Below are 23935 nucleotides of genomic sequence, written 5' to 3'. Positions count from 1 at the left end.
TCCCCGCCCCCTCCTGCTTCTCCCGGGTTTGCGGGCCTCCAGCCGCCCTGGGGACTGGCTTGGGGGTACCTAACCCTCCTTGCGGCCGTCGGCTCCAAAACTAACCCTCTGCCTGAAGAAGTTTGTTTCCTTGGGCTCCCTGCATATGCAAGCGCCGCATTTGCCACAGTTGCCCAGTTGTGATTTTACCAACTTACGGAAGCACCAAAACATTTATGTTTTCAGTATATCGAGATTCTCTAAGAAGTACGTCTTCCGTCAGCTCTTTAAGGAAGAACATTCGGAACGTGAGGCACCAAGGTGTAAAGAAAACAACGGACTCTTCACACAGGGAGATCTGGGTTCAAATTCAAACCGCGACTCCTCCGTTTGCAGGCTAGGCGGACTGGAGGATCGTTGACCTCTCGGCGCCTGTAGTTGACCCCTCGCTCATCTATGAAGCGAGGATCGTGCCCGGCACAGTTACAAGGTTAGGAGGCTACGTATGAACAAGAAGTTTTGTACCATGTGTGTTAGGGGCTTTTCAGGGGGTGTTTGTAACTTGCTACCTCTAAACCAAAAGCTATGTTTGTAAAACGCGTAAGCCTACTTATTAGGGATTTCTCTCTTTGTTGTTTCCAAGTGTTGCCTGTGAATAGGCTGGGCCATCAGTTAACAGAAATGTTCTAAAAATTTTAAAAGGCCCTAAAAGAATGGCGGAAGAGCTTCTTGTAAACAAAGAGCCTGAGCTTTAGTCTCTAGAGTTTATGACCATTATTTTGGCCTCTTAGAGGCTTTTTCATTTACTTCCCAGTGTTTTGCTGTGAAGTGGAGGTGGTGAGGTTTGCAGGAGTGAGATGTTATTGTAATGCCACAGGAAGCAAAGGAGTCTTGGAATTTGGTGGGTGATAGGGAAAGGATGGGAGACCCAGAACTTGTGAGTTTATGTGAGGAAGAGCAGAGAGAAGAGAATTTCCTCTTTTTCCGTGGGCTTGCTGGTTAAAGTGGAATTTTAGTTACTTATAGGATTCAGGTTCCATGGAGCGGGGAAACCACCCTGGCAGCTTCCCTGTCTCCAGGCAGCTAGCCGGCAAAGGGAGATCAGAGGGAAAGAAGCTGCTCATTAACTGCATTCCTTCTTCCCCTAGGAGCAGCAGGAGGAGGGAAACTCTGTATTTACTTCTTCACCCTCCTTCAAGGGAGTAGGGGAGGCAGTTTTAGCAAATTGAAAGCTAGTTTCCCCTAAGGAAACTCATCTCCAGTTTTCCAATACCAAATTATGATTTTGAAAGCTGTTGCAGTAGCAGAAAAAAGGCAATGAAACTGCTTTCTCCTCCATCAAAATGACAACAAGGCCAGAAAATGTAGACTTCAGGCATAAGAATTCTTCACTCAGCATAAAGCCACGAATTGGGGAAATATTTTTCCCCCTCAGCTCAACCCCAAAATGGTACATGTGAACAGGTGGTTAAGATTTTGGATAAATAATGACTAAGTGAATTAATGAAGAAATTACTCCCCCTCCCAGGCACATGGTAGGCCTTAGTTCAGAAGGTACTCCATAGTGATGAATGCATAAATGAAAAAATTAAGGATTCCAGTGCACTTCTCCTTGAATGCAGAAAGATTAACTGTGACTTGAGGTCTTGTTCAGTCTGAAGATGATTGTACTCCTTCACCATGAAGGTTGAGAATATATGAACTTTAAGGGATGGCCCTTGAATACTTCAATAAACAGCAGAGGCATGGAGCTGCGGGCTGAGGCCTGAGGTCTAACTGATCCTTAGGGCATCATAGTCCTAAGGGAGTATTTCATTCCTTCCTGACCTAGGTCCTGCTTCAGCTGGAGGGAGGCCTCCTGGCCAGTGTGTACATGACCAGCTGGCTCTGGACTCTGCCCACCTCCAACATTCTCATCAGGCGTTCCACAAGCGCGTTAGACCCTACAAGTGATTTGTGTGACTATTTTCTCAGTTTTCCCAAGGATGGTACATAACTAGTAACATTCTAGATGCATGGGAAGAAGTGCATTTATGACGTACAATGGATGCCTTGGGACACTGGGGTTTAATTCCCTTAGAACACCAGTTGAGAAAGGCTGGAATAGATGCTTTGCCTCAACTGAAAATAGACCTTTGGTCTGAACACTCTTCTCAGCCAAAACACATCCCCTTCCTCCTCCAAACCTTGCCTAATACTTACTGACTCCTACAAATCTTTTCTTTCTGAGACTCCTGATTCCAGCTCAGACCCACTGCAGTGAGGGTCACTGGGTAAAAGAGATGAGAGGAAATAGAGGAGGCTTGAAGTCAAACAGACTAGTTCAAATCCTAGCTCTGCTACTTACCAGCTGCATTACCTGGAGCAATTTATAAGCTTCAACTTCCTCATTTGTAAAATGAAGATTGAAAGAGATAAAGTCTGAGGGTCTGTGCCTGATGCATAGAAGGCTGTTTCAGACATCTATTACAGTGTAACAAACCACCCCAATATTTAGTGGCTTGAAACAGCAGCAACCACTCATGTGCTCATGCAGGGCTATGCAAGGACAACCTGTCTCCACTTTACAAGGAGTAGATTGGGTTTGACTAGGGCTGGAGGGTCCAAGATGGCCACACACATCTAGGGTCATGGTGCTGGCTGTCAGCTGGGATGCTTGGTTGTGCTCCATGTGGCCTCTCATAATTCTACTGAATTCTTTACGTGGGAGCTGACTTCCAAAAGCAAAAGTAGAAACTACTAGACCTCTTAAAGTCTAGGCCCAGAACTGGCACAGCATCACCTCCACTACATTCTTTTGGTTAAAGCAGGTCCCATGGTCAGCCCAGATTCAAGGAGAGGAGATACAGAGTCTCAATCTTGATGGGAAGAACACCATGCCCATACTAGGATGGGAGGAATTGTTTCTATCTTGTGCAGATTCCATTACAGAATATCTCCAATATCGTATTTGTTATAAGAATGAAAACATATAAGCAAGGGCACCTCACCTTTGTTGTGTCCCCAGGGCTTAATGAGACTCTGCTCCAATTTCTTCAGTATCTCCCAGCCCTCAAGTCTTAGTACTCTGTCTTTAATTAGCTATGTTCATATTTATGTGTCCTGCTGTCTGCATCTCTATGATAGATGTGCATCCTGTTTTCCAGCTTATACTGGAAAGAGCACAGAGGAAGAGAGCAAGTGATCTTCAACATCTTTTAGCACCTAGTCCTGTACAGAGTTGAAGTCGGCTCTGTCGGAGACTGTCTAGAGAAAAGGACAGTGTTAGAAACCTCTGTGGAAGAGAATGTGGATATGGGAAGAGAAAGAGGAGTCTGAGGGTCCACAGACTTCATACAGTCTGGCTAAAGGTTCCAACTTTCTAAATGGTTTTCCCTTGTAGAAGGGCTCAAACAGATGGACACTTATGCACTGAGGATGCACACATTTATTTAGATTAGTCCAAACCAGGCACTGGACTGGAGCTCCTCAAGAACACAATCTCAGCACAATCAGGCTTCCTGGAAGCACAGAAAAGAGAAGGTCTGCTGTGGCCATAACAGCAAACAGCCAGAGCACATCCAGGATGCTGAGGCAATCCCTCTTTATGGTCCCTGGATCCTGTGCTATGAATTCTCTACTTACTCTGCTTCATTGCTGGGCACTGGCTGGGAGAGAGGTAGGAGGGCAGCTAACACTAACAAGGCCAACACCAACACAACACGACGTTAACATTAACACAGAGGGAACGGAAGGATGGCGAGAGAGCTGGCTTTGAGGGCCAGCTGGCAGACAGAGCTCTCCTGAGAAGTCTATGCTTTTAATGCATCCCGTAGGGTTTTCATTTGCTGTATATCAATGATAGGCTTAAATAATGGCTTCTGGAATGGAATTCATTCTCAATTTTCATCAGCTGGGAGCTCCAGGGCAGAGGAGACATTGGGAACCAGTTCTCCTTAATTCTCTCCTGAGCTTCTTTTTCACCTCACTCACCAGTTTGTACACAACATTTCTGCTGTGAATGATTTAGAATATGAAGGAACTGTCAAATTCTAAATGATGAACTGAGTTGCCCTTTGCCAATGATGTGCTGCTTGGGACCACATACCCACATGTTCAATTATTATTGACATGCAATGATGATGGTGGTTTTCTTCTCTTGGAAGGGAAAGAATCCATAAACTTCAAAGTAAAAAACAAGCAAACTAATTTGTTTCTCACCATGCTTATGATGCTGAGGTAGAAACACTTAATTGACAGGAGCAGCTTCCTCTCTCCTCTTCCATGCTGCCGCCATGAGGTAAAGGTAACCTCATCCATCCTCCACTCCTGATTGTTCCCTTGACACCTTTTCTTCTAGCACCTGCCCACCTCCCTCCCACAGAATCCCCTTGCAATTAGCTAGATGCTGTCACTCTTCTTCAGAGGACCATTAGGTTTAATTCCTATCATCAGCTTGAGGAGTACAGATAGATAGAAGATGCGACAAAAGTAGACGTCATCTGTGGTAAATTCCCTCCACAGGGAAGGTTGTACTAGCTTACTAAGAAAAGTGGTCACCAGCGAGTGCATGGTTGAAAGACTCAGGGATGCATAGCTATCTCAGACTCAACAACACTAGCCACAAACATGAAATATCTCACTCAGACCCCTGTCCCTCTCTCCTTACCTTCCTCAGAGTTGCCATGTCCTCTTAGGGAGCTTCAATGAGGAGCTGCAAGAATTCAGACATTTCTCAATGTTAACATCTCGGAAATCTCTGGGAAACCTTCTTTCGGAGCATTGGGAAGGGATATACTCCTCAGGTTTTTCGAGAGTCCATGGTGCTAATTAGGAGTCCATGCACAGGGAAGAGCAGCACATGGAAAGGCCCATTCACTCCTGATTCATGCTACACGCACTTAGACAGTGCCCACTGTGTGTCAGAAATGGGGCTCAACCCTGGGGAGACAAAGGCGAATGAGACTGTCCCTGCCCTCACAGTGCCCATAATCTAATGAGGAAACAGATCAGGAAATAGACAATTATAAAACAATATGCTAAATGCAACGATGGAGCTCTGAACAAGGTGACAGGAATGGATAAATGAATGAGTACTTTATAAGAGATAGAGAGGAGGTACAATATTCCCTTTTAACAAACCAGAGGGGAAAGTCCCCCAGAGGGAATCGATTCAGAAGATTGCATATTTTAAAGAAAAACAATCTGGGTGAGGCCCAGGAGACATGGGCTCTTTCCACCATAATGCCAGCTCCTCAACCAACACTGGAAATGTTGGGTAAACCAGTCACCTCCCTGTGCCTCAGGTTTCTCCTTTGCAAAATGGAAATAGCGATTCTTCCCGTGTTACAGAATTGATGGAGAGAAATGAAATAGTGGACCATCAAAGCAGCTCCTCAAGTACATCCCGATGATGACAGTGATGAGGGGACCTGAAGGAGGAAGCAAACCAGGCCCTTCCCCGTGGAGGCTGGGTCTCTGCCAACGACTTTTCCAGCTGGGGAGAGAGGAGATGCTTGCACCCTAAGGCACGAGCGCTGCCCTTACCTTTCACGTCCACCCGACAGTCCACAGACGCCTCCCCCAGGGGGTTAACCGCCTTGCAGGTGCAGATGCCCCTGTCAAAGGGACCAGGCTTGCGAATTTCTAGGGAGCAGATTCCCAGGTGAGTGAGGGCTCTGTACTTGGGGTTGCCCTGGATGTCAATCTTGTTCTTCAGCCAGATGATCTTTGGCTGGAAGATAAAGATGAGGGGGCAGCAGGAGTTGTAAGAGCAGTTGTTCTTTTGGGGCTCCGTCTCTGGGACTCTTTGCCTACAAGGCTGAGGGACACACCATCCGGAAGAGCGGGGGAATAGGGTGCTTAATGAACGGGTGGTACAGGGATGTAGCAAAGATAACAGCCTTCTGGATAGCTCCTCATCCCTTACATTTGGGAAGACATTCCCCTTCCAGGACCCTCAACAGCCTCCCACCCTCCTTCTTTTGGTTGGAAAGCACCTGAAATCTCGCCTTGTTCATCAAGAGTTCCTGACGAGAAGAAAGGTGATGACTTCTGTTCTGTGCTGCTCCCTCCGTGGATCATAAGCACCTAGTGTCAGGATCTCCTCTTTTTTGTATATACACTGTTGAATCATTTATGTTCTATTCCCGCTGTTGCCTTAGGAGTCGCTCCTGTCCCCTCTGGTTAGAAAGTAGTTTCTAGAGTGGGCTTATTGTTATTTTCTTTCTGAGATGTTATCCCCGGATGGTCTGGCCCAGGGCTGATACACAGAAGGCACTTGGTAAAGGTTGTTGGTGGTATTTTATGCCATGTGTGGCGTACAGTGACTAGACTGTGAATAGACAGAAATCCTTGCTCAGGTTTGTGGCCAAAAGCTCAACTCTAGGCAGCTCACATGTGCATGGCCCCGATCAGAGGAGGCGTGAGGGTGAATCAGGAGAATCCAACAGGACTCTACCACCCCTGCCAGAGAGACAACTTTGAAGCTCATCCCCAGTTGCCAGCAGGTCAGAAAGTGACATCTTCAGATGAACAAACACTAAAAGGAAAGCTGGGAACATTATCCACATCAGCCTGTCTTGGACTCCAAGTGCCCTGACGGCTCCTTCATAACCTACTGTGGAGGAGGCAGATGACGGTGACGTGAACAAATGTTTTGGTTAGAATGCTCTTCAGTGTAGCTAAGGTTGGCGTGGGAGCAGGAAGCAGCACAGCACAGCCACCCCATAGAACTCCCCACTCACCTTGGGAGAGGCGCGGACGCAGCAGAAGAGCTGGGTGTCATAGCCAGTGACTGTAATGCAGTCTGCCAGAGGCTGGCTGAACTTTGGGGCTTCAGAGAAATCTCGCTGGGCAAACCCCTCTGTCTTGTAAACAGTAGCTGAGGGGACCAAGAAGGGCAATGCTGTAGAGCCTGGGACCCCCATCCCTCTGCAACCTTTATCCTTAACTCTTCCCAGCTCAGGGTCTCCGTACCTTACCTGCTTTCTGGATGTGGGCAAGGTCGGCAGTGATGGGGGCTGTCTCACTGAGTCCACACTGGTTCTCAGCAAAGACTCGAAATGCATAGGAGTTGCCGACAATGAGCTTGGAGACAGTGCAGCTGGTGCGATGATAACGTTCCAGTACTGTGAACCATAGCTTCCGGGTCCCAAGAAGATGCCATGAAAGAGACACCTGTTTTGTGAACTCACTCCCCCTCAGTCCACCACATGGAGCTACCAGAGCCCTATTCCAGAATGTGCTATTCCTCCCTCCCTCCCTCCCTCCCAGCCAGGCCTCACCCCAGATTTTGTGTCAGCCTTCTGCACCGTGTATCCCAGGAGTGCCACATTGCCTGTGTCTTGGGGAGGTGTCCACTCCAGGATAGCGTTGGAGCCCCAAACATCCACCAACTTGATACTCTGAGGAGGGCCTGGCCTCTCTGAAAGGGCCAAGCATGGCAGTGGGCATGTACAACTCACATGCATGGAAATCACTTCAGAAGTGCCCCTTCCCCTGCTCTGCTTAGTTACCCCTGCCTTCACCCCAGACTGTGTCCCACACTCAGTGTGAAGGAGTCACCTCAGCTTCCCCAGCTCTCTGCGATGGCTCCTCTTCAGCCTGGAGAGGGAGACTCTGAGGACCACCCCATCTCCCACTCCCCTCACCATACCAATCACCAGGATGTCAATGGTGGCGGTGGCCTCCAGCTCGCCCAGCTGCACACTGAGCTGGTAGCGACCGGAGTCTGCACGTTGGGCTTCTCGGATGAAGAGGATGGAGTCCCGCTCCCCATTCCGCACACTCACACGACTGGCGTCCAAGGCACAGCCATCACATGTCCACGTGGCTCGAGGTTTGGGTTTGCCCTGAGAAATGGGGATAAGGCTGTGAGTATCCTCAAGAGGCCTCTTAACCCTCCCTACTGCGGTAGAGGTCAGATCCACCACAGGTCCACATGGTGACTTGACTCGCAGCTGCAAATTCCTTGAGTTAGAGGTTGGTGAACTCTCCCAGGGGACTTCCGTCTTTCAGCAACAGCCTTAGGATCATGGGAAAGGGGGATGGCTTTAAGTCTCTTGCCCTCTGAAAGTCTAGGTCATGGACACCCAGGGCAGCTGGGACTAATAATAGCTGCCCAAACTCCCAAGGGCCCTCCAAAGTGAGAGCTCACAGATCTCTGCTGACTGAAGGGCGTGGCTTAGCCTCACCGCATCACATGGGGCATGCCTGACCCGAGCAGACCCAAACCCACCCTCAGGAGTGCAGATGGAAGGGTCATTTGGCCCCAGACTCCTAGTGACACAGCCCCCTCCATTCAAGGCCAGGACGACTGCCCCACTGCTACCAGGACTCTTGGTATCTGTTTCCAAATCAAAACCCTGGCCTGGTCGCAGTAGTGGACCCAGCGTGGGGCTGGCATGATCACCTGAAACGGGATTAGTAGGTTCACGGTGTCTCCAACCTTGCGGATGTAGGTCTGCCTCAGGGCCCGAGGTAGCCAGATCTTGGGGTGCTCTGAGTGATGGAGGGAGAGAACAGGGAGTGGTGAGTCTCCTGTGGTAGGAAGAGTAGAGCTCAGGGGAGTCCTGCGTCCAGCTGTGCTCCGTGGGCAGGTGATCCAGGCATCTCTCAGTAAATCAAGTCCTCTCCTAGGGAATGGGAAGATTGCCCGCATCATCTTGCTGGGACTTAGGGATGAGCAATTGGCTGAAGGATGCTCTAGGGCGTGTTAAACTCTTGGCAGAAAGAGCCCTGGAGTGCGAGCCTCATGCTTACTTCTTTTAATTTATACCTCAACTACTGACTTTCATCATTGAGGTTTCTTTTTTTCTGTTGGTACACAGACCAGTCCAATCTGTGTGATTTGTCTTTCCATCCCTTTTCTATATTTGTCCTTAACAACACTCCTTTTATCAAGGCCACTTTCAATGCTAGTCCTGACCTCCAAGTGTCAGCCCTGCTCTCCAGTTTGGTGCCAGGCTCGAGGAGAAAGCTTTCCATTCTGCAGGCAGAGTCAACAGCCTGGACCCATTAGGCCAGCACTGACGTCATTGCAGAGGGAGCTGGCCTCTGGGTTCCTTCCTCCGCATGGCAGCCCTGCTTGGGCGCCTGCATAGCGTTCTTCCAGCTTGCGGAGGATCACTTTGTACAAACAGAATGTGGGAAAGATTAGGTCCACTGCTCACTTCCCCTTGATCTCCCGGGCTTGTTCCAGTGAGAAGAGTGATTAGATTATGTTTATTGGGTTCCAGGATGAAGACAGGGATGCGCAGGAAAGTGCTGAGTTAAGGTTTGGAGAATGACCATGTGTAATTCTCTCCTCTCTGGGATGCCTCTGGCTGCCTTGGCTGAGAAAGTGCAAACATTCCACCTGGGTTCTCTTGGGGCCTGGCTGAGACCAACACAGTTTTCTGGCCTTCTTGGGGCTCCTGTCTCCTCCTTTCTCAGACAGAGACAGTCCCCTGCTGCTGTTGTCTTAAGTGGAATGTGACAGCACCTCAGTTCCCACCAGCTGCCCGGTCTCCCCACTACAATTCATTCCTAGCAGTTGGAAAAACTCCACCCCAGTACACAACTGAGCAAACAGCACAACTGCTTGATAGTGGATTCCAAACATTTTGATAACATACATTTCCCCGTAAATACATTCCTGAGCCTTCACCCCAACATATGTATGTTACTTATAAATTGAACTGTTTAAACGTGTACATTACACAATGCGAAATTTTGAATGGTGAAATTTAAAATAAAATAAATGGAGGTTCTACTATGTTCTGCCTACACCTGAATCTGTAGACCGCTGTTTAGAGACCAGGAACTTCGCTCTCATAGTCGGCCCCCACTACGATCTTGAGGTCACTTGGCCTTTGTAAATGATTATACCACAAGTATGCAACGTGCGCTATCCACTTGATCTGGTTTCCTTTTCTGCTGTGTGGCTTATGTTGTCACCTGGGTTGTGCTGTCTTAGACCACACCTTGCCCCTGACAAAGCAGGAACTGAGTGATCTGAGGCCTCGGGTGCTCTGAGCGCCCATCCTGCTCAGGGCCAGTCCACCTCAGCAAGAACATGGCAGCGACAGGCCCCAGGCAGCTAAATGACCCTGCTCCAGTTGCCCTCTGTTCGACTTTGGCAGTTTGGGAGGGGGCGGGGCGTGAAGAACAGAAGAAGTGTTTGTGTGATGTGTTCCTCTCCTGTGGCCATCTTGGCAAGCGACCAAGGAGTTGAGAACAGGCGGATATGACTTAAGGGTTTTCTGAGAAAAAAGGCTGTGATTGAAAAGGAGGGTTAAAACCTCATCTTGTTGGGCTTGGTTCCCCACTGTTGGGTGGGGAAATAACCCTTCACACTTGCTGGGGAGAGGGCTGGAGAGAAGCCGACTCTGCTCTTCCTTGCTCTGCCTATAGAATGTATGACTTACGAAGGACCTTGATGAGCACCCAGAACAGGGAGAAGACGAGAAGGAAAGGGCTCAGACAGAGAAAACAGGTTTGCCGAAGATTCAGGGCTGGTTGTGAAGTTGTGCTGGCGCCAGGACTCCGGCCTCCCTGTCCAGGAACATATGTCTGAAGGACCATTCTCTGAGTGTGGCGTATCGGTCCACTTACCTGGGACTGGGCACCATAGTCGGGGCTCTGACAGCGATCTCCCCACTGGAGGGAGGAGGCAAAGAAGGGGAGGCAGAAGGACACATTCAAGGGTTGAAAAGGTTGAAGTGAGCAAAGGAGCCCAGGCCGTCATACCTGGAAGCTGTGCCAAGTGAGCCCTGCTCTGCTTAGACCTCAGGTAGGAAATGGGCTTCTGTAGATAGGTGCCTGTGATGCTTATATTTGTTCCCACTTAGTGTTTCTTTTGTTTCTCAGAGAAACACCTTGGAAAACTGTTAGCATGGTTTCACCTGAACTGAAGATAAAAATTAAAGAAATAGGTTTATGTGGAACATAAGCTAAGATGGGTGAATTAGAAGGAGAATGGGATCCAGCCGGGACCCCAGTGTGGGCAGAGAGACAGAGAAGAAAGGCCAAAGCTAGGATGGTGGTCTCTCCCTCCCTGGAGGGCTTCTGTGCCCGTTCTTCACTTATAAGTGAGATTCCCTGACAAGACAATGAATCGATAGGGGACAGACTTAAGTTACTAGAATGTTCTGACTCTGAGGGTTAGTAGGCGAGGATTCTGCTCTCAGCAGGCTCTGAGGCCCCAGAGGGAGGGCAGAGGATGGGTCTGAGGCTAAAGCAGCTGACAGTGTGGGAGGTGACAGAAGATGACAGAAGAGTGTTTGACAGCTCCAGGTGTCTGGGCAGCAGCAAGCTCTTTCCCAGCTCAACCCAGGCCTCCTTTTCAGACCCGGCAAATAAGAGCAATCTGACCCTTTGGGAAGAATGTTAATAGGTGGGCTCATTTGGGGCATCTCTTTTCACACTTCCACAGTCAAGTAAGGTGTTAATTGTACTGACCTTGGGGAAACATGGCTTTCCCTGATGCCCAAGGTCGTTCTCCTCCTCAGGAGGGTTGTGAACCAAAGACTGGAGCCCTGAAGCAGATCCCAGAGTTTCTAAGCCCAGGTTGGCGACAGCCACAGTTCGGTTTCCTCCCTTTGTAGAGTCTTGGGGAAAAGGCATTTTGAAAAGTCCTTTGAGAGCCGTTGGCTTCTGAGCTGCGTTGCTCTCAGCCCTGTATTTCTCTCAGACAGAATGCTGTCAAATTCTTTCTAAAAATTAGTAGAGAGGGAGATTACTTAAAGTCCAAAGATCTCGACTCCTCTTGATTAAAAAATGCCTTCTAATTCTACCTTAATTTTCTTCTGCTGAAGCTCATGGCCATTTTCTTATTCTGTGCTCGCAGGAAGTAACTGTTCATATCCTCTCCTTGTTTCCTTTCAGGCGGTTAAAGACTCTCCTCCAGTAACTCCCTGAGGGCTGTGTAGTGTGGAGTGAGGTTATTAATTATGGCTCGGAGAGTGAAGGAACAAGACAGATGCATTGAAGAGTGGAGGGGGGGTGCGTGTGTATGAGTGTATGTGTGAGTGTGTAAATGTATGTGTGTGTGAGAATATGTGTGCATGTATGTGAGGGGGTGTGTGTGTATGCACATGCCTGCATGAGTGAATGGTTACCAAAAGAGGGCGAATGCACAAGGCCAGCTATGGCTTTGAGACACAACCAGAGATTTCCAGGGATCCAAAAAGTACCAGCATTTCTTAGAGAAACATTAGCAGATGCCTAGGATGTGGTCTTGGCCTTACCAGAAATCTGTCTGGAGGAGTGTGGTGGGAAAGGAGTGTGGTAACTGCAGAAGCACTTTGTGAAGGAAAAGAGTGTCACCTCCCTAAAGACCATGAAACTGAGGTCAGAAAAAATAAAAGGACATGGAAATAGGCCACGCTTCTCTGAGGAGATTGTCACAACCTCTGCCCCGACCCGTGATAGTCTTCCCCTCGTGCTGCTGGCTTTAGCCCCGAGCTCACTGTCGCTCTCTCAACACTGCTCCATGCACGATTCCTGCTGATTTCAACACCTCTCCTTCTGACTCCTGTGTGCCCACCCCTCCTCTGGTGGCTCTGTCCTCCCGGCAGCCCCTGGTGCCTTTGGTCATTCTGTAGGCCGATAACTACAAATCCTCTATAATCTGAATTTCTATCATCCCACTCTCTCATCACCACATGTATGACAGAGATGGCTAATAGCCCACCGAAACTGACATGATCGCTTCCATAGTGTAGTTCCCTCTGAGAAGGGGCTCACCGCCTTGCTGTGTGGCTATGAGACCAGTTCTTGCCAGTGAAATGTGAGTGGACACAATGAGAATCACTTCTGAGCCAAGGTTTTTAACAAGCGAGTTCTTGATTTCCCCTTCTGCTAGCCAAATGCAGATGATCACGGGGCCCTAAGGCATGGCAGAGCCACAAGATGGAAGAGGCCTGGGTCCCTGCACCATTGCTTGGAGAACTATCTGCCGAGGAGGAACACTTATTTTTCGTTGTTTCGCTAGTAGGAAATAAACATCTATTGTTTTTGAGGCTTAAATTCTGAGGCCTATTTGTCTCATCAACTAGCATACCATAATGAATAGTCTCTACCCCTCAGCTCACTCCCTCTAATGCTCCAATACCAGCAATCCTTCAGCACCTCTGAGACCTCTGCTCCATTGTCCTACCACCTTTCACTCTCCATCACCCTCTCATGTTATCACTTCATCGTTATACTCACGCCCTTGCATACCCACTCAAATCCCTTAATCCGCTTTCACTTCATGACATCCTTCTAGCAATACCCAACCCCAGTTAAATACTTTCCATCCACTCAGTGTCTGCATCTGCACAGCCAAACATGACTGGGGCAAAATAGAAAACTATGCTGACTTTAAGTCAATGGCCACTATCAGTGACCACTAACTCCAAAGGGACCCTGGCAATTCCACCAGACTTCCCTAGTTCACTCAATCTCCTGTTCTCCTGGGTGACTATTGCACCCCTTCCTCCTCTCAAACTTCCATATCTTCTCCCTCGTCCTCATTCTCAGCTGATGATCTTGCTAGTGTCTAAGGCCTGCCTAGAGCCTGTTCTTAACTCAGCAGCCAGAAAAAACCCTTAAAACCTACACCTGATCATGTCAGTTCTCACTCACAACCCTGCACTGGCTGCCCATCTGTTTGAGTTGAACCGGTCTTCACAATGCTCCTGCTACTGCTCTGACCGCAAGCCTACCATTCTCTCCCTCACTCTGCTACGGCTACAGCGGCCTCAGTTCATAAGGCACACTCCTGCCTCAGAGCCTTTGCACCTACTGTTCTCTCTGCGTGAAAAACATTCCCCCCAAATATCTGCATGCATTGTTCTCTCATCTCCTTTAAGTTGCTGCTCAAATATCACCTTATTAATGAGACCTTCACTGAATAGTCTTTTTAAAACAGCAAGCACGCTTCCCACCTCCAGCACTTTCTATCTTCCTCCACTTTTTTTTGGCATAGCATTATCACCAACTGATATATTATCTATTTTATCTGTATATTTATTTACTGTCTCTCCTTATACTAGAGAGCAATCTCCACGAGGGAAATTATTTTTGCCTATTTTGTTCATTTCTGTAACAGTGCCTGGCACATAATAGGCACAAAATAAACATTTATAGAAGGAAGAGAGAAGAGAGGAAGGGAGGAAGGGATGAAAGGAGAGAAGAAGAGTGGGAGGAAGGAAGAAAGGTCACTTCCAGGCATGGAATTCAACTTCGCGAGCCTGGAAGACACGGAACAGTTTGGATTGAAAGAGGATGCACAGGAAGTTGGAGTTATTATGCTGGAATCAGCAGACGGGCCCTCCCTCTGGGTCTCAGGGTCATTCCAGGTCAGCGATGCAGCCTGTCCCCCAGCCCCTCGCCGCTGTGGAAGCTCTCCTCCCACCCCTGCCCAGTGTGGCCTCCAGGACACAGTGCCTCCATGTAGTGCTGAGGGAGACAGAGAATTGTTTCCCAGTGGCGGCCACCTCCTTCTGCTCATTTAGCCCAGTAGCTGGCTTTTTTGACTAAAAGCTCAATGTTGACCTGTTTCAGTTTATTTCGATGTCACCAATTAATTCTGCTTCTGAGGCCTGCTCTATTTCGCACGTTCTCGCATGCTTGCCACAGGGCCCCTTGCTCCACATAAGAAAGAGGAGGAGTTAAGAGGAAGAAGAAGTCCTTGGAGCTCACAGGGAATGTAGGGGCCGTCTAGTCCAGGTCCATGCCACTCTGACGGACTCTGGATGGACTTCAGGGGTTCTGGGAACTCCCCGAACTTTTTTGAGAAATTTGCTGGGGCAAGAGTCCACAGCTTTCGTCAGATTTTCCTAGGGGTCCATATTCATCAAAAGATTAAGAATCTTGATTTAGTTCAACCTCTCAGTTTACAGATGAGAAAACGGAAGCCCAGAGAGGTGGATTGACTTGCCCAGGGTCACGGGACAGAGCTAGGATTTGAATTAATGTCTTCTTTTTCCAAGCAGATAACAGACGCAAACACACTTTGCAAAGTGTCACAAGGAATCCTTACTGCCAGTGATCTCTGGGATGCCACTGGATTGAGCCACTGGGTGCTGGTGGCCCTGAGGTCCAGAGCTGCTGCACACGAGGACAGGGCTCTTCAGGCTGCACCTGTGGGACCTGGCTACCCACAGCATCCCCTCTGCAGCCAGGGGGCAGAGTGTGGGTGAGATGAGCACCCAACCCAGCGTTTTATGGAGACCAGGAGAGTCGGGGGGTCAGCTCTCCTTCTCCCTCTGCCTGTGACTTGCTCCCTGGGCCTTTTCGGGGAGAAGCTGGCCCAACTTAATATGTTCACAACTTCTGCTCCCCTTACCTCTTTTTCAATGGGACGAACTCCCCCGGTTCTCTGCCTTTGACATTCAAACAGCTTCTGAAAACCCAGCGTCTCCCTCAGGATGGTAAGAGGCAGGGAACTTGCCCTGCACGGCCCTATCTGCAGGCAGAACACTTAGTCTTCACCCAGGACCTGCAAACATTTGATTATCTGTTCACATCTTGGTTGGGCCTCTTCCAAGGCACTTTGGATTATCTCAACAATCCTTTCAACTACCCTGCTAGGTAGATACTATTAATCACCATTTTACAGAGAGAACATTGGAACTGAGCAGTTGACTGGCTTGTCCGAGGTCACAGAGCTGCTGGAGGCAGTACTGGGAACCGAATCTAGGTGGTGTCTTCTCCTTCTCCCTCTCCCCGCCCTGTGATTCCATGGGTTTCCCATTTGTGGTCTTCGCGCCCTCTGCTCTTCAGACTTCAAGGGGCTGAAAGCGGAGACTTTGTGCAGTAACTGTCTTAAACAGTTAATGCAGCCCCCGTGGTTGCTTCTGCTGTGACCACGTAGGAGCAGGGAACGCCGCTCCTGCCTTCCTCCTCTGGTCGGTCGAGCTGGCCGCAGCAGGAGACCCCCCAGAGCTGTGAGTGCAGAGGCCTCAGCCAGGGTCAGCTGGGGGTGGGCAGCAGCGCTGCTGGCCAGGAAACCTGGGCCTGGAAGGGGCACCCAGCACCTCCTGGCTCAAAAATGCCTCTTTCCCGAGAGGCTCACAGAGGAGAAGCCAAATGCTTCTCCCAGAGGGCTCTGCTTCTGTGGGTGCCCTGGGGGTGTTGGGGTAGGTCCTGGTCCCGTGGCACTGCCGCCAGAGAGGCAGTGTCATGGGCTGTTCACCCCTTAGCCTCCCAGTTGCTATAAGCTTTTCGTTTCCCTCTTCTACCCAGACGGCCACCATCTCACCCCTCATTCCCTTCCTGACTGGCATTAATATAGCAAGTCTTCCTAGTCCCTGTCACAATATTTTTTAAAGGTAAAGTGCCACAAACACCACTCACTGGAAAGTGCCACAAAAACCCAGCAGAGACACTTGAGCAGCAGGTAAGAATCCATCAAGGAAGGAGGTGGGGGCTCCAGTGAATGCTTCTCTGTCCTAAGTACCAGTCCCTAAGTACCATGAGGCCGTTTAGCTCTGCAAAAACCTAGGGAGGTGGTCAGGGTGGTAGGAACATCCTCCCCAACTCCCGCCACCCGGCCTCTCCACCCTCCCCAACCCCCTGGAGTCACCTTCTATAGTGGACGGGAGCTGGGGAACGGGGCTGCCGGCCCCCTGTTGAGGTGAAGCCTGGGGTCGTTCAGCATCAGCTGGCCTGGCTTCTTTCACCTTCAGTGAGGATCCCGAGGCCACCTCCGGAGATGTGGCTGTCTCCATGCTGGGCCACCCTGAGGCTGGGCTCCAGCGGAAGATTTCCACTGTTGGTGGTGAGGGAGGTGCTGAGCACCTGCTCTCTGGCCTGGCTTCCCAGGGTCCCAGCCACAGGGTTATGTAACTGGGCTGGCCTTTCTCCACCCAGCTACTCCCAGCAGAAGGGTGAAGCAGGGGCTAGGGGAAGAGAGAGGGATCAGACAGCAGCCCAGAATAACCCCAGGAGGAAGGCAGAGGTGGCCTTGTTATCTTGGGAGAGAGAGATGACACCCCTCACACAGCACTAGGGAGGGAGGGGAGAGCTGAAGCCTCAAACAGCAGGCCCCCACCCCCATGCACAGACCATCCAAACGGGACTTCTGGCTTCTATCGGAGGATTGGGTGACATCTTGGCTTCTGACCTCCAGCTCATCCAACAGGGGGTTCAGGTTCAAAGAAAGGGGCCCCAGGATTAGCTGATTCACAGGCACCCCTTTAACTGCCCTTTCTCTTTCTGCTCCGACATTCAGTGCGTTGTAAAGTCTTGTCCACTGGACCTTTATAGGGTCTGTCCCCACCCCCTCCGCCTCCCCACTAGTTGCCGTGGAAGGGGGAAGTGGAGTCTGTACGCTGGAGCCAGCTAGCCGGGCTCACCTTTCATCACCGACTAGCTGTGTGACTTGCCACACATCACAATCGCTCTTAGGTCTGTTTCCTCATCTGTAAAATGGAGATGATAATAACCAGAGGGTTGTTGTGGGGCTTAAAAGAGGTAATCTGTGTAAAGTGCTTAGCAGAGTGTAGCTGACTAAGTGCTTGATAAACGGAAGCTATTTTTAGGTCAGGCCAGCATTTGCCCCTTTGAAAGCTCCCTTGCCTCTGAGATAAAGGACAAATAAAGTGAGAGGAGCAGTGGTGGAGGAAGGAGAGCCAGGGGCATACCGTCACGGGACTTGAGTGTGCCTTTTGGCTATACTGCTAACTTATTAGCTAGGTGACCCTGGGCAGACCACCTACTCTGAACCTCAGGCCCCTGGTCTAGGAAACAAGGGATGATAACGCCATGATTGTGCTGAGGATAAAATGATACACACACAGGAAAGTGGCCAGCCCATTGCAGGTGCTAGTTACCTACTAAAGCTCCTATATGATTTCCGGGCCATTCTACATGTGCTGCACACTCCATCCAAATGATCTGGTTTCCTACCACACTCCCACTTTCTTATCTCCAGAAGCCAGCATTCTTTCTGCATATATTTTTATATAGACTTTATTTTTCAGAGCAGTTTTATGTTCACAGCAAACCTGAGTGGAAAGCACAGAATTCCCATATGTCCTCCTCCCCCAAACCTTTATTTTTTTACTAAAAAAAAAAATGAATGTGATTGAATGAACAGGTTCTTCACTCATGTTTCCCCTTTAGCCCTCAATTTGGGAGCAGAGTCAAAAAGATCCTGAGAGCCCATGTTAGGATCTCAGGGTGTGGGACAGAAGTCTGGAACTCCTTTTTGTAACTTGCATAGGGGCTGAGGGCCAGGAAAACCTGTAGACACACTTCAGGCCCAGGAACTTGTTTATCAGGAACTGGGACGACTGAAGAGGGTGAGCGTGGAGCTTGACCTCTGGGGCTGGTTGGTAAAAGGCTGCACTTGGCCACATAGGACTAGGGCGAAGGCCTTTCTGACCTATTTCTCTTGCCTGACCCAGTCAAGGCCCTTGTTAAGTATGGACAGTCCCCAAACCAGGGGACTCCAAACATCCCTTTTTACACCCGTCTTTACCCATGCCTTGGGGAGAGGATTGGCCAAGCTTTCAGTGTTAGCCCTTGGGTGCAACTGAGGTGTGAAAGAATCACATTAAAAATGCAGACTCCTAAGGTCTGTCCACTAGAAAGTCTAATTTAATGGGTCAACAGTGGGCTCCTCGAGAGCAAGTCTTTGCCTTCTCATCTTCAGATCATGATGCCAGAGCCAAGTATTCAACGGAAATATCACCCCAGGATGGCAGGCCGAGAAGCCAGCCTTCAAGTCTCGGGTAAAGGCTCAAGGGAGGCAGACAGGAACCTTTCCTAAAAGAAATAGTTTGGAAGAGAGGACGGCTGTAACTCTTTGAAGGCCCTTAAATGAAATGGATCAGAAAGACTGTAAGAGCAGCAAGAGAAATATAAGAGGGGCAGATGGAAAGACACCAAAGTTAAACTCAGTGTTGTCGTGTGTCAAACGTGCTACATGGAACATATAATTCAGAAGTGATGGTATGCTGTGTGTCTAGAAGGACGAGTGTAGCAACTGAAACCTGGGAGGGTGTGTGGGGTGGGTCAGCTGGACTTTCTAGGGGTAAGAACAAGAAAGCTGGCCTTACAAATACCCATGGGAGGTAGATCTTTATGGCAAAGAAACTAGAAAAAAGTGAGTTGTTTTCCCCATAAATTATCTAATACCTTTCATGCTATGAAGGCACAGCCCTGGGTCTTTAATTGGCTTATTCTCCGGTTTCTAGAGTTTTATTTTTGAAGCTAGAAAACTGGGAAAGCTATCATATTAACAAACTGTAGCTTAGTCATTTCAGCAGGTCAGGTAACAAAGTCCAGTCTGTTTTATTTCTAACTCAAATATTGCAAATATACAGAAAATTACCAGTACAAAGTTAAACACATCCAGATTTATTTACACAATGCTAAAGAAATTTGAGTTTTATTTCCATTTTGTGGAATTCTATTTCGGGGTCTGGCTTTGTTGTGTAATTGACATGGGTCACTGAATCTTGATTATCCCACCTCACATGCAATTTTCTGTCCCAAAGGAACATAAAACTTGTTTTCTTAGCGCACATGCAGTAATGATCTTAATACTGCTTTACACTTTAGTAGGAAGGCAGCTGTCCCACAGCTTGGGGAGGGGAGGCAGAGAAGGTATAGAACAGGGAGGGACCACATGCTCAGAAAGGGAACAAGAGACAAGAGAGGTTTGAACAAGAGGCACATGGGGACCCTGAGCATTTCTGTGCACGAGGATAAGGAGGGTACAACCAAACCCTCCTCCCTAGACGTCCAAACACAAGAGGTGGGCAGAATCATTAGGGAACATTCTAGTCACCCGATTACCAACTGAGGGCATGCGGAGGAAGAGAACTGCATTAAACATTTGGGACAGATCAATAAATCATTAACATGTACACTATACAGTTTATACATGTATATATGTACACATATATATATATAAAGGTACAGATTAGTTTATGTTACTCTATATAAACAAGGATGCTTAAGAATGGAGAATGTACTGGTGTGAAAAATGCATACAGTAGGAAGTTGTTGAAGACAATTTCAAATTAATGTTCTGATTCTTGTTGTTATAACGCAATGTAACCAAGAAATCAACACGTTCCTGCTATTTCAGTGATCCTCCCTAGGGCAAGACCTGGGCTCTGCTAAGCAGGACGGTGCTGTGAAAGCTGCCCGAGCTGGGCAAACCAATGGCAGATGGAAGAGAAAGTCTGGCACCTGCTGAGTGCCAGGGCTGAAAGTCTGTCCTCCCTATCACTCCATCTTGCGGCAAATCTCAAACTTTGGTTTTATTCAAAGGACACTCAAGTCCATATTTATTTTCCTGCTCAAGAGAAGGTAGTGGCAAAGGTGAAAAGCAGAAGCTCTTCCCATTTTAGCAGTTCTCAGTGTCCAGGCTTCACATGGGGCGAGGGGGCTGTACTGATAACGAGCAGGACGAGCTCTGCATACAGGGACACGAGTCTTTAGAGCTCTCCTAAAACGGGAGAGAGAGTCTCTCCACCTGGATGGTTTGCCTGGAAAATAGAGAAATGACTGAAGCCAGGACAGCCCTGCCACCTGGGGTGAGTGTGGACAGACAGCCCTGCACTCCTCTCTGTATCCTGGTATCGTGACGAAGGCCACCGGAGGGAGAACCAGCTATAGTTTATAGAGCCAGCACAGGTGTCAGAGGTGGCCAGGCACTACCAATCTGTCAGGGACGAAAGCCAGGTTGGGCATGTTGAGGCCCAGAGGTAAATCTACGAGTGAGAGAGATATACACTAGGAAGCCTGTTCGGAGGGAGATGGCAAACTCTAAGTTTCAGTTATAGCTAATAAATGGAGTCTCCCGATCCCAGACTAGAATGGCCACAACCCTCCAAACACTTGTGTTCTTCTAAGCGGCATTCCCATTCAATCACCAGCCGAGGTGTATGCATCTCTGTTCTCTGGTCTCACTGAAAACCAAACGCCCTCTTAGGTCTAAGACACCTGTCCACAGGGGAGCAAGAAGGAGGGTGAGTTCCCCACCTGGACGTATGAGCTCAGACCACTGTAGATGGTCTGATGTGTCCAACCTATGTTACAACACTGAGGTCTACTGCTGAAACCTCCAGAACTAATCTCTTCTATTCCTATCAAGGTTGGGAGTTTACACAATGATATGCTATGCGTTACTTTCAAAGATAATGCTCCTAACCTATTATTGGTAGGACAAATTAGAAACCCTTTTTCCTTAGAAGCTATCGTGGATTTAGGCTGTTTTACTCTCTGGGTGAGGGCACAGAATTGCGAGTGAGCAGGCTGACACAGAAAGCTACCGAGCCAACAAAGGGAATGAGCCAGGCTTGTTAGCAGTGCTCCAAACAACTGAGCTGGCCGGCCAGCCAGCGATGGGACAACAAGGGGAATGGGGAAGGGTGACTCGTCCACGGGGACTCCACCCCTGCACTCTCGAACAATGACCCTCAACCAGGTGAGGGGCAGGTTCTAAACACATATTCAAAATTACCATTACTTTTGTTTTCAGCCATGAAAAACAGGAGAACAAAATTTTCTGTTCACCCAGGTGGCACAACGGTGCTAAATTCTGCTCTGAAAGAAATGCCACTGATTCCTGTTGTAAAGGACAGCACATCATCTACAAGAAACAACCCCGTTCCAGCTTTTCAGCACTCGCACGCATGGGACGTTTGCATTCTGAAGGCAGCCAACCAGCACTGCTCGTCACACACAGGGACCTGGGACATTTTACGCAAGTTTTGTACCTCAGTTCCATCTCCTAAAAAAAGGGGATTAAAATCTCTGCGTCTTTTCTTTTTTAATCTTATAAGAGTGTTGGGAGGTTCAAATGACATAATGCAGGTGAAAACGCCGTGGAAACTGCCAAGTCCTACAGAAATCCCAGTATCATTATAAGCAAAGAGCCCCAATCTTATATGGTTACAGAAAAATATTAGCTTTCTTACATCTTAAAACTATTCAGAGAATCACCGTCTATTGGCACGTCTACTCCAGCGGGGACACGCTGGGACAATCAGGTGTGGGGCGTAAGCAGGTCTTTTCTGGGCATCAAACTAACAATGGGCAGGAGGGGAGGGCGTCTGGGACAAACGCTGACACTTTATCATTTCTGAGGTGGTTTACCTTTAGAATGTTTTTTAATTTAAAAATCATGAATGAGCTTTTCCTAAAAGACTAGCGTTCTCTGGCTCTAACAAACATTAATTCTCTTCACAAAAACCACCCTAACGTTATTTTCTAACGGAAGCTCCTGACTCATCTAATTTTACGGCAGTTTCAAAGTCTCTAAAATTCTCCCGTTCCTCCCCGCCGTCCCCTCTGCTGCTCATCCTCTTGGGGGAGGAGGGAACGCAGCCATCTGCTCACACATTCTGACAAAAGTTAATTTGGCACATTTACTTTTCACTGACTTTCTAGCCATAAAATGAACTAGCAGCAAAATGGCAGTCACCAAAGGACGTCCCAATCACAATCGTTGGGAGAACTGTGACCAGCACAGCAGGCGGGCTAAGACTCAAACGTACTCTACAGTATTCCCGTCTAGTGCATATTCAAGCTGTGTTAAAACTAATCACTGCAGCTTTCCATTACTATATGGCCACCCAAAAATCCACCTCACTACATTCTATACTTTATTTAATTCGAAAAAATGTCAAATGGAAAACTTCCTTAAATTTAAACTATGAACTTGATGTATCAAATGTAAACAAATCATCTATACTGGAAGTGTGTCTTCAGATGGTTCAGCCAAAAGTTTCATGCCAACAAATTACTTAGTAAAACTGGGAAAAAGTGGTAAAAGGGAGAGCCTGGTAATAAAATCCTGATTTTTTTTTTTTTTAGAAAAGCCTATAAATTTGAAAACATGTCTAGTCCTGGCTCCACATACAACAGTAACCTAAGAGGATGCAAACGAGCAGCCCTTCTAATGATTCACCAACAAGCCAACCCAACAAGTAGGAGGAGACATGGAAGCCTGGGATGTTCAGTCCTCAGGGGCTGCATCGTGCCCACCACCACCAGCTAGAGAGAAGAGGTCACTCAGCCTGGGCAGACATCCAGGGCAGGCCTGAACCCGGTCCTCAAGCAAGTCCACTGGCACACACACAAAGCATGGCTTGAAAGATCTTGCAAGAGGCAAGAATTTCTCCTTTAATAGGTGGTAAATCTAGTCAATTCTCTGCTGCTCCCTTCTTCCTGCCCCAAGTTAAAAATATTGCTCTTTAAGTTTTCCTGATTTAGTGTCTTGGAAGCACATGATGAAGTTAGTTGCCAAAGGGCAATTAACAAGGGTATTGCCTAATTAAACAGGGGACAACAAAAATCACTGTGGTCTATAGTCCCTAGGAAAAAAAACAAAAAGTGAGGATCTGTGAGGAGCTGGTGTGCAATGTCCTTGGAGCAGGGCTGTCCCCAGAAGGAAGGCTGCCCAGGCTGTGCCAGTCATCGCAGCCTCTGTATTCATCTCTGCAGCTGCTCCGTGTCACCAGCAGAGGCCAGGGACAGCACCAAGTATGTTGTGAGAGTTGATGCTGGAGTCAGCAGGTGCCCTGGGGCAGGCGCCATGCAAAACATGCAAGAGTGGGGTTAGTGAAATGTTCCCTTCAATTTCCATTTCATTTCCCTTAAAAAACAAAACCAAAAGAGCCCATACTTTGCAAAAGAACTGCACTCGAAATAAAAAGTTAAAGAATTTAAATTTTTCCCCTCTTCTCAGAGCCAACTGTTAGAGTGTTTAGGGCTCCCTGCCCCCCTGTGCTTCTTTAGTATAGGTCCTTTTGGCTTTGATGGAAGCAGCAGAAACAGAGATGGGTCCCTCGCAATGGGAAATTTATTTCCCCAAGTTGGAGCCACAGGGAGTGTAGGAGGTACTGCGGTTCCGTCATCCATGCTCAGTCCCAGCTCCGCAGAGGAGCTACTCCAGGAGGTCCTGAAAAGAAGACAGAGCCCGTGTTATTTAGAGACTAAAAAGTTCCTATTTTGAAAGCAGTTACCTAGTTTCTGGGCTGGCCAC

The 23935-nt window shown here is 48.4% G+C and overlaps 2 protein-coding genes and 1 long non-coding RNA gene across 11 annotated transcripts in view; 1 reads left to right on the top strand and 2 right to left on the bottom strand.

Moving 5' to 3' along the window:
* The first annotated feature begins 329 nt into the window (after positions 1-329).
* Positions 330-7123, top strand: LOC139081603 (uncharacterized). Its single transcript, XR_011536733.1, has 2 exons — positions 330-469; positions 5311-7123. It is a non-coding gene; the product is annotated as an uncharacterized lncRNA (long non-coding RNA).
* Positions 3389-17181, bottom strand: MYBPHL (myosin binding protein H like). Of its 5 annotated transcripts, none has more exons than XM_070607804.1 (10): positions 17054-17181; positions 16514-16699; positions 8372-8460; positions 7616-7811; positions 7245-7384; positions 6942-7137; positions 6705-6841; positions 5506-5692; positions 4628-4672; positions 3389-3479 (listed from the first exon to the last, which is right to left on the bottom strand). In XM_070607804.1, the coding sequence occupies exons 2-9, from the start codon at positions 16656-16658 to the stop codon at positions 4662-4664; spliced, it is 1101 nt and encodes a 366-aa protein (XP_070463905.1). In that variant the 5' UTR covers positions 16659-16699; positions 17054-17181; the 3' UTR covers positions 3389-3479; positions 4628-4661. The 5 variants fall into 5 exon arrangements, with proteins under 5 accessions (XP_070463905.1, XP_070463907.1, XP_070463909.1 ...); XM_070607806.1 differs by having other exon boundaries at positions 6942-7101; XM_070607808.1 differs by having other exon boundaries at positions 16996-17168.
* A 2022-nt stretch (positions 17182-19203) lies between these two features.
* SORT1 (sortilin 1) overlaps positions 19204-23935 on the bottom strand; it is a 63914-nt gene continuing 59182 nt past the window's right edge. For all 5 annotated transcript variants that reach the window (XM_070607794.1, XM_070607795.1, XM_008523458.2 and 2 more), the window contains exon 20: positions 19204-23851. In XM_070607794.1, the coding sequence (XP_070463895.1) occupies positions 23837-23851 (15 nt within the window). In that variant the 3' untranslated portion in view covers positions 19204-23836. The remainder of the gene's footprint in view (positions 23852-23935) is intronic.

This window comes from Equus przewalskii, unplaced genomic scaffold, assembly GCF_037783145.1.
Source record: "Equus przewalskii isolate Varuska unplaced genomic scaffold, EquPr2 ChrUn-13, whole genome shotgun sequence".
Taxonomy (NCBI): Eukaryota; Metazoa; Chordata; class Mammalia; order Perissodactyla; family Equidae; genus Equus; species Equus przewalskii.
Note: the sequence above shows the minus strand (reverse complement) of the source record. Positions and strands in the feature narration are given on the sequence as shown.

Bases quoted from the DNA above. Each gene is read 5' to 3' on its own strand.
- MYBPHL (XM_070607804.1), bottom strand. From the start codon at position 16,658: ATGGAGACAGCCACATCTCCGGAGGTGGCCTCGGGATCCTCACTGAAG. The intron at 7,138-7,244 runs GTGAGGCCTGGC...TTCACAAAACAG, and splicing joins AGGCTGACACAAAATCTGGG to GTGTCTCTTTCATGGCATCT. The intron at 5,693-6,704 runs GTGAGTGGGGAG...TTTATCTTCCAG, and splicing joins GCGTCCGCGCCTCTCCCAAG to CCAAAGATCATCTGGCTGAA.